Here is a 9,349-nt window from a genome sequence, read left to right as displayed (position 1 = left end):
TAACACTTATGCTGAGCTCAGTGCCGCAGTCCTCATGTCTCAGAGGAATCGTCTAAGTGAAACTCCAGCAGGCAGGGCGATACTCACTAGAATAGGAATTTCGCCCCACCCACAGCACATTGATGAGGAGCTGGTCGACGTAGCCCAAGAGGTCCGCAGGCGAATCTCAATCGCACCGGTGCCCAAAAATATGCATCACGACTTTCACGCTGAGCGACGTACTGCGAGGGTAAACTGGCTTCGAAAGCAATTCGGCTCAGCTTCAAATGTCGCGTACGTCGATGCGGCCAGTTTCGATTGGCAGAGACACATAATTACTGTTGTCGACAACAACATGACGCTGCTAACGAGTGCCTCCGTACGCACGACCTCGGCTACAAAGGCGGAGACGATGGCCATAGCCTTAGCCTTAAGGTTTCAGGAGCGTAGAGGGGAGCCATCAGTTATTTTATCCGACTCCCAGGAAGCCTGCCGGCTCTTTTTAAGGGGCCGCCTTCCAGCAATGGGGCTGAGGTTGCTAGGATCCAAACTCACTCACCACCATCGCTTGATCTGGTGCCCGGGACACGCAGGTCTCGAAGGCAATGAAAGGGCGGACGCTCTAGCTCGTGCGTTTTGTAACCGAGCGGAGAATCCATCTCTTTCATTGACCATGCCAATTTTACCTAGGGAGATTCTAGCTCACCAGCGCTTCACGCGTCAAAAATGTGGAACACCTCACAGATCCCTTAATGGGGAAGAGGCCACTGACCTTAGAAAAATTCAAACGGATGTATTTCCGCACCTACTGAAGTTACACGCGATACATCCAACTCTTTACCCGGCTGTATGTCCGTGGTGCGGCGGCAGACCGACTCTCTACCACATATCGTGGGGGTGCGATCGTAAACCAAGTGACATAACCAATTTTCTCGGCGAACCTTTAACACCTAGTATGGAGCAGTGGGAGGCACACCTCGCTAGCTCGGACCCAGGAGTGCAGCTCGCACTACTGGATCAAGTCCGGCGGGCGGCTAAGGCCAGTGGAGCCCTGGACGTAGGGCCCCAACCATAAAGGCTCTAAAACGCCCCTCTCCCTTTCCCCTTCAATAAAGTTTTACTCTCTCTCTCTAGTTCACTGTATTCATGGCACTGCGGCCGAACGCTCGCTAAACCTTTCTAAAACCAAGGAGGTTACGCCCAGCGAGTATGACGTAGCAAACTTTTTCAGTCAGATAGTGCTCAATGTACATGCCAATGGCTGCTAATGGGAAATGAGAGGCGGAGAATTCGGCTTTTGCTTTCTTACGGCTTGCGCTTCGTATCTACTTCCCATTTTTAACCACCTCGAGTTCATTCATGGTATATACAAGTTCATTGTATTCATGGCACTGCGGCTCAACGCTCGCTAAACCTTTCTAAAGCTAAGGAGGTTACACTCAGCGAATATAACGTAGCAACCCTTTCTTGTCAGATAGTGCTCAATGTACATGCCAATGGCTGCTAATGGTGATCGCAGCCTGCGCATTAACTAAAAGCCGAATGCTCCTGTCTCTCATTTCCCATTAGCAGTCATTGGCATGTACATTGAGCACTATTTTTTATTGTTCAACAACGCACAGAAGGAGTCTCTCACCGGCACCACCTTGGAGGTCAAAATGTTATACTTGTTACATACTACGGGGGACGAACGGGTGCCGCTTTAAGGAGCTTCGCCCCTAAAAAGCATCATAAAATCCCATAGTCCAGTCTTCACCACTGACAGGCGGGATGCACACCGGTTTGGCAGCGCTGCTGATGTCCATGGCGATGACTGGACGGCGAGAACGCCAATACCCGCCGCTGCTGCGTCTGCTGCGGAAAATTATTAACACCCAAGAAGCATCGCGCAGTGGTTGCTACGGGCAGCGTCAGAGGGCTTGCTCGCCGAGGCACACGTCATCTCGTGACCGCCCCTCTTTTTTTTGTTCTTCCTCGGTGCTTCCAAGAGACGCAGAAGTAATAAGGTTCTGGACATGTATGGGGTGCTTCAGCGTGCACTTAGATGTCACCGATCAAGCAGTGACTGTTAACACTAAAAACGTTGCTCGATACAACAAAGCTCCATTTTTCTCAGCTCGCATTGAACAAACCAAGATGGCACATCCTAAAAAAAGCCATTGAAGACTGTTAAAAACTGCTACAGAGAAAATTGTAGACCACGCGATTGTGGCACGCAGCCACAAATTAATACGCTCGAGTTCGTTCGAAAAGTAAGCCTCGGCTTGGAAAAAAAAGTAGCCTCGGTATGAGGGTCGAACCCAAGACCAACGCCATAGCGGGGCGCTGTAGATTTTGAGCTTCCCAGGATGTCAACGATTGGCGGCGTGAGGGTGAACTAGAAAACTACTCGAAGCAAATGGACAAAGGATATTAGAGAGGAAGCTCTGCCGATTTTCGCAAGGTGGTGGAAGAGTTACAAAGGATGCAGAGTGTAGCACAGAGCTTGTCCCGTCCTTTTCCTGTCCACCACGTTTCTTTTTTTGAGCTTTTAAGCTTTAAGTATGCTAAACCAACATGCCCAGTAAGTCGCTTTGTTTTGTAGCACAAGGTCAATAAAATACTGGTTGCTTGCGCTTTCGTCCTTTAAGCAGGTGGTTTTCAATAATCTATTTCATAACCAACACGCGACATTGCGGGAACCCTGCAAAACTGATCAACAAAGCGTAACTGAGTTACCCAAAAGGCATTCTTGCACGAGACTTTTGGAACGCCACCAAGCGTTTAAATTCGGGCAATTCAGTAGGACACAATGAAATGTAAAGACACCGCGAGATACAAAGGACAGTGCTGCGCAAGTTATCTTCGTCAGTCTTTGTCGTGGTGTTCTTTTCTTAATCCATTACACTCCCATAGAGGTAGAACATCGACTACAGAGGTTACAGGTGGCGTCGTCAGATGGCGCCAGCATCGCTGCAGTGCACGTGTACGTCATCGAGCGAACGCCAAGCGATGACTGTAGGGAGCTTACCAGTGTCGCCGTCGTCGACGTCAGCTGAAATACAAAATCGAAAAGGGACCTTTCCGTTAGTGTCATCACATCGAACCACCAACAGGCATTGATTATCTGAGAAGACACTATTTCAGAGCAACATTACTGCTTTGAAACGATAAGATCGAGTTTGCATTCATCCGACTTATCAAATTAGCGTACTTTTGAACGAAGGACTGAAACAAGATGTTGCGATATCGAGTTTTTTCAGTGGACACCATTTTTAGGGCACGGACAGGATACATGTCACAGATTGAAGGGACATAAAAATCAAAGAACCAGCTTACATTGATGTATCGGACTCGGGAAACACTAATGTCGTTTGTGTCACCATCACATGCATACTTCGAGGACAAAATCAATGCCAATGTCATTTTTAAATTTCCCGCTGAAGTTCCCGCTCGTTGTGTGACGGATGATGCTCATTGCGGCACTCCTTGGAGTGGACTTTGCTTCAGTGGTGGCGGCATCTATTGATTGCACTCACCCTCAGGATTTCCGGACATGTACACGTCGCGCCATCTCTTGGCGACCCACCGTAACTTAACGGAAAGAGCACGAAAAAGAAATCGTATCTCACGAACGAGACGCGGTATTGAAAACGACTTCCGGTTTCCTGTACTAATAACCACTAGGGCATTCATGGCGTAATTTCAACAACGTGCCACGAAGTGCCTTCCTTCCCAGACAATCTGAATATTTTTCCACACAGCCCATGGGAGCAGCCACGATTTAGACACACGTTCGCCTCTTCAAACATTGTTTTCAAATCTTAGAGAAGAGATATAAAAAACGACTCCCAGTGTTAGATTTATCAATAAATATTCTTTCGACTGATACACTACGTTATTGTGTAGCTAAAGTTATATAGCTTCCAGAGTCGTTTTTGTCGACCTTATGAACCCGTTCATAAACCTAAAGCTGGCCTTTCTGCAAAAACACTTGCATGACGGAGAAGCCAGCAAACAAACGGTAAACTGGGTGTTGCGTAGTTTGCTTACGCTCTGACGAGGAAAACGCATACATGCGCAACTGGTATCTGATTTCCACTTGAAGAACGTCAGGTGACGTCATTAGTTGGGCGAATATACACAGCAGGGAAGCGAACTTACGGTTTATGAAAAGGTCCTATTTAATGTTTCGAAGGCCCACATCTGGATTGGGGGTGTGTCAGAACTGCTCGCGGCGCTGAGAATCTTTTTCAATGCATGTACTTTGTCTCACGTTTACTTTCTCAGGTATCACCCGTATAGAAAAGAACGAGGTTTGAACTGCGGTTCATGCGCCAGATAGAGAACGAAGGATTGCTGCAGTCAAAATAGAATGGCCAATCATTTGGACACCCTGTCTTGTAAGAATATCTTAAATGGGAATCATTTTTTTAATTAACTACGGTGACTTTGAGCGTATCTGTCAATCTATTTAGTCGCCTACGACTTTTCGCTCTCCGAGCCATATTGCTGACGAGATTTATGTCAAAATTGGTGTGGCGTAACATGACTGTATGGCGATCATAAATGACAGGTCATAATACAATCACGACTTACTCGTCACATTTTAAAAATAATCTTTTCCTCTTCGCAAGCTCGTACTTTGGGTGCAAAGGAATGCGTTTTGGCATGTGGGCACGTGACGGGAATTACGAATGCTGTCAATGACACAGCGGTAGTTTGTCCCGGTCACCTGGCATCGCTATTATAAAGAGCAATTTGTTAGTAACACTCTAGTTCTACTGACTCTGCCGCTTGTAACTCCGACTTGAAGCCCATGCCCCTGCCACCTTACACTGGACACAACTTTCCCACGTGGTTTTGGGACGTTAAACCCCACATATCAATCAATCAATCAATCAATCAATCAATCAATCAATCAATCAATCAACTTACACGCGACTCCATGACACACTATTCGATTAGTACAGTACAGCCAACTTACTGACAGTGACGCTGGAGACGAGAATGAGGAGGATAATCATGATGATGAACAGGGCCAGGATGCAGCAGCAAATGACGGGGACGGCTTCGTCGGGGTATTCGTCGCTGTCTTTGTCTCCGTCTACTCCACTGGAAGTGAGAAAAGCGAGTTGTAGCGAATCGCTACAGCGAGCAAGTTACAAACGGAGCCTCCTGCCACAGTTGTGGACTGAGGGCGTATTTGCGCGCTATCCGCATCGCTGCAACGCACGTGGCGGGTCACCTGCCGCACCCAAGCGTGGGGGAAAGAGAGGGAATCGGCGAGGCTCTTTCACCCTCCGCCTGGGTGTGGCACGTGTCTTGCCACGTTCGGTGCGGCTGTGCGGATCGCGTGTGTACAGGCCCTAAAGATACACGAGTGTGGTCTATAGCCAATTGTCGTGGAATATAGTACAATGCCATAAACGATAGTAGAATCAAATGGGCGGAGTTACGTACCATAGTCGAGGTCGCGATTTTCAAAAGCTGTCGAAAAAGCTGCGTCAGAATGTTTGCAAACTGTGTGCTGCGTTTGCGCGCGTTCATTTTTCAAATGTTATTGCAGGTGCCCAGTTGGTTCAATTGTTCAACGTGCTACGTTGCTTTAATACTTACATCTGGAGTTAGTTCAATTAGTTAAGGAAGCACGTTAGAAAGGCCTTGCAACACGTTTTCAGCATGACCAGTGCGTCAAAATGTTTGTAGCCCGCGTGTTGTGTTTGCGCGCGTTCATTTTTCAAATGTTATTGCGGGTGCCCTGCTGGTTCCGACTGCAAGTAAGCGACGCTCTGCCGACTCTGAGAAAGCTTGAGAAAATAAGCAGTCAAGGTATGCAAGTCGGTGTAGACTGCCACACTTCTCATGCAGCACTCTGTACGCTAGCCAACTTACGACGTGGCGCTGACAATCTTGCTGCTCACGTCCGCTGCCGCACCTGTGGAGCCCTCCATAGAACTCTCCATAGAACTCTCCATGGAGCTCTCCGTAAGGCTCTGTTGGCTCTGATCTGTGCCTGCGATGCGACGCAGATATACAAACAGAAATTGGCCACGTATCTCTATATTTTGACGCAAATGCCGTCGAAAGACGATATTTCCTGCCGGCTTTTTTTTTCAAGCATAGCATCGCATTTTCAGCACAGACTAAGAAACATTGAGATATTTGGACTGATGTATTTGTGTATTTTCTAGTAAATGAGCATACCACGTAATACTTAATTGTTCATGTTGCACATCAGATATGCATATTTGGTTTTTGATCGACAATCTTCACAAGTACGAACGTAGCCACCAGTTCGAGATATCGGGGCGTTCAGCAAGTGCTTGAACACTTTCGCCGTTTGGCTGAATAGTTTTGTGTGAAAGACATACAAATATGCGGACAGATATATGGATGGATGGATGGATGGATGGATGGATGGATGGATGGATGGATGGATGGATGGATGGATGGATGGATGGATGGATGGATGGATGGATGGATGGATGGATGGATGGATGGATGGATGGATGGATGGATGGATGGATGGACGGACAGACCAAAAATTTATGCGTTCAAGTACGTACCCCAATATTGAGAATCATTTTTAAAAGCTTGCAGCGTCCTTCATGCATTCACTCTAGACGACTTGAAGGCGAAAGTCATCTTCCTATTTCCAGTCTGTGCATTCTTCCTGCCCTGCCACTTTTCGAAAGCTTTCTGCACTTAACCTTGTTTTACACTGCCTCGAGATTATAGGCACCTCAACAGGTTTTGCGTTGCCTTCATGATCAGAGCACCTTTCACCAAGTTACGACGTCATGAGGACGCCATAAAGGTGTAATTTCTTTGACTAGTGACGACAACGTGACTCCATTTCGTGAAGTCATCAAGTGAGGATTTTTTTTTTCGTCACTCGTTCCAGAATCCGTGAGACGTACGCCATCGACGCGAAACGCCGACGGTCAAATTTCACGCCATATGAGGCATTTAAGGATTCCACCTCACAATTTCATGGAATGCACCAAGCCCATGTGATACGATTTCGTTTTGTTACATTAACCGTTTACTCGAAGCTCATTTTTACCGTAACCGTGTTCCGTGTCCAGTCCGAGTCAGCTACGTCGCCCCGAGCGTTGTTTCTTCTGTGTGCGAGTGAAAGCTTTTAATAACAGCCGATGGTGATAGCGAAAACATTTATTTACAAAATACAGGTGTGACATCCTCTTTAGAGGTCCCTACAGACTTGGTGGAGTCTCTCTCTTCTGGGGTGCTATTCTGGACAATGTCTAATTCCGCCATGTTGTCAAACTTCGTAATGGTGGCATTTTAAGCCAATCAGAGAGGTAATAGCAGCTCAGTTGGCCAATTAGTATCGATCAATTGCGGAATCTGACAACATGGCGGAATCCGACAATGTCCAGAATGGCACCCCCGGACCACATTGAATAAAACCGCCGTCCTGGCTCTTTGGACCAAGGCCTGCTGGGCCTGAAGGTCTAAGCAGCCGACCAGGGCCGCCTCCCAGTCTTCTCGCCCAGGGTTTGGGTGAGGAATAATGGCCAAGTTATTTCGGCAGGCCCACACCGCAGACTTGAAACGCGCTGGCCGCTGCCGTCGCGCAAAGTCACGCAGGAGTGAAAGGGAAGGGCGGGGGGGGGGGGGGGGGGGAGGGTATCTGTCGTTACGGTCGGCAAATGCGCCGTGGCCATTCTCGGCACACCATAATGTCAAAGTCGCCATCCCGTCGGCTGAGATTCAATCACCTCCCACTGTGGTTCTTTGTTTCTGCTGAAAGAACTCTAGTGCCCAATTGTGTAGCTTATACAGTTGCGCAGATATGCGTGTTACCTTACAGACGCGAAAAGAATCCACCGATTCGCAAAAGAAAAATAAATTATGGCTTGGTATAAGACCTTAAAGCTTATATGTAGGCTTATCCATATATCAAAGGCGTATATAAGGAGCATATGTATATATAAGGGACATACGTATATATAAAAAACATACGTATATGGCATAACGCACAACAAAAAGGCATTGCCAAGTGCCAAGCACTCTTTCACCTTCAAGTGTCACAGAGATGACAACAGGCTGCAATTTGTTTCTCTCTTGTAGTACGCAGGAATTTTCCTGGCGTGCAAGCTTCTTCCGACTGATCGACTAAGCTCCCAGACATTTAGAGGACTCTCAGGGTACACTGATGTGGAGCGCGCTGTACTCAAGAACGTCTCAAGGCGCGGCTCACCTTCGTCCATGATGGCGACGTCGTGTTGCCGACGTGTCCGAGATCCTGGCCAGCCGCGAGGCGTCCGCCAGGGCTAAACGCGTCTTCTTCTGTGAAGCCGTGATCACGCGCTTTCACTGAGCTTGCCCGCGACCCTAACGATGATAATGACGATAGTTTCACGGCACTGATTCCTGTTCTCATAGTTACGCAATACCCACCGCCTCTGTTGTCCTACAAGTTTCCCATGACAGAGTCCATTTTGTCTAGGAATTTAATTCTTTGAGCTAATCAGGCGTGACCACGCGACCTGTTAAAGCCAATTGGACAGTCACGCCAAGAAAGTAGAAAACAGTGACCTCGACCTTTGAACCCCATAAAAAATACATGAATAAACGCCACGCCATAAGGCACCGGAAGAAGCGTCTACGCCTAACGTTTCTGTGTCGCTCTCTCTTTCCACAGGCCTATCTGTCAGCCTACTTCGGACCGACGCCTTATAGACATAGGCGAGTCCTGCTCCAAGTGCGAGGCTACAATATTGATCATATCGTCACGTGGCCAAGCTGCATGTCACAAATATCTATCCGGTAGTCATAAACGGGTACCAGATACAACAATTAAGTAAATTTCACTATTATTCACTGGTCCACAAAAAAAGGAACAAGGCAAAAGTTAACACAACAGACAGGTACGTGCCACAGACATTTGTGCGACCTATTAGAAAAAACTCTGATCAGCCCAAACGGGTAAGTGCCAGAGAATTTGGTAAGTCCCACAACTCAAAACTTCCCGAAAAGAGGAGGAATACAACAGTTTGCCAAAAAAATGACTGCATCGTTTGACCTGTTTCAGCTTTCTTTTTTTTTTCTAGAAAATAGATCAATCGTAACCTGTTGTTAGAGAAGTCTGTCATGAAAACTATCCGGTTCCTCGCCAATCCACCAGCATGGGTGTGCGGCACATCTTCAAGGAACTTGGCTTGACAAATGGCCACGAGGCAACGGCGTCGAGCCGAAGACCACAGACACATACAACGAGAGATTACCATGGAACGGGTGGGGCAATCAGCGACTGCGATAAGGCGCCGAAACGATGGATGACACGCGTCATCCACGATGCGGTCGTACACCTATGAGACGTGCGAACGCACGGTTTCAGCACAAAGTTCTGTCTCTCCGG

At 47.6% G+C, this 9,349-nt stretch overlaps 1 protein-coding gene across 1 annotated transcript; it reads right to left on the bottom strand.

Annotated features, from left to right (window-relative positions):
* Positions 1–2,878: 2,878 nt before the first annotated feature.
* Positions 2,879–5,971, bottom strand: LOC142766816 (uncharacterized). The gene is made up of 3 exons (XM_075868040.1): positions 5,854–5,971; positions 4,946–5,073; positions 2,879–3,013 (listed from the first exon to the last, which is right to left on the bottom strand). Exons 1-3 carry the CDS (start codon positions 5,934–5,936, stop codon positions 2,913–2,915), a joined length of 312 nt encoding a protein of 103 aa, XP_075724155.1. The 5' UTR covers positions 5,937–5,971; the 3' UTR covers positions 2,879–2,912.
* Between the last annotated feature and the right edge of the window lie 3,378 nt (positions 5,972–9,349).

The sequence above is a fragment of the Rhipicephalus microplus genome, chromosome 7, assembly GCF_043290135.1.
Source record: "Rhipicephalus microplus isolate Deutch F79 chromosome 7, USDA_Rmic, whole genome shotgun sequence".
NCBI classification, from domain to species: domain Eukaryota; kingdom Metazoa; phylum Arthropoda; class Arachnida; order Ixodida; family Ixodidae; genus Rhipicephalus; species Rhipicephalus microplus.
This window is presented reverse-complemented; position numbering and strand designations above follow the sequence as displayed.

What these genes read in the sequence shown, in the direction of transcription:
- LOC142766816 (XM_075868040.1), bottom strand. Translation starts at nt 5,936, where the DNA reads ATGGAGAGTTCTATGGAGAGTTCTATGGAGGGCTCCACAGGTGCGGCA. An exon ending in AAGATTGTCAGCGCCACGTC is followed by an intron (nt 5,074 to 5,853) that starts GTAAGTTGGCTA and finishes TCTCACTTCCAG; the next exon opens with TGGAGTAGACGGAGACAAAG. An exon ending in CGTCTCCAGCGTCACTGTCA is followed by an intron (nt 3,014 to 4,945) that starts GTAAGTTGGCTG and finishes TTTGTATTTCAG; the next exon opens with CTGACGTCGACGACGGCGAC.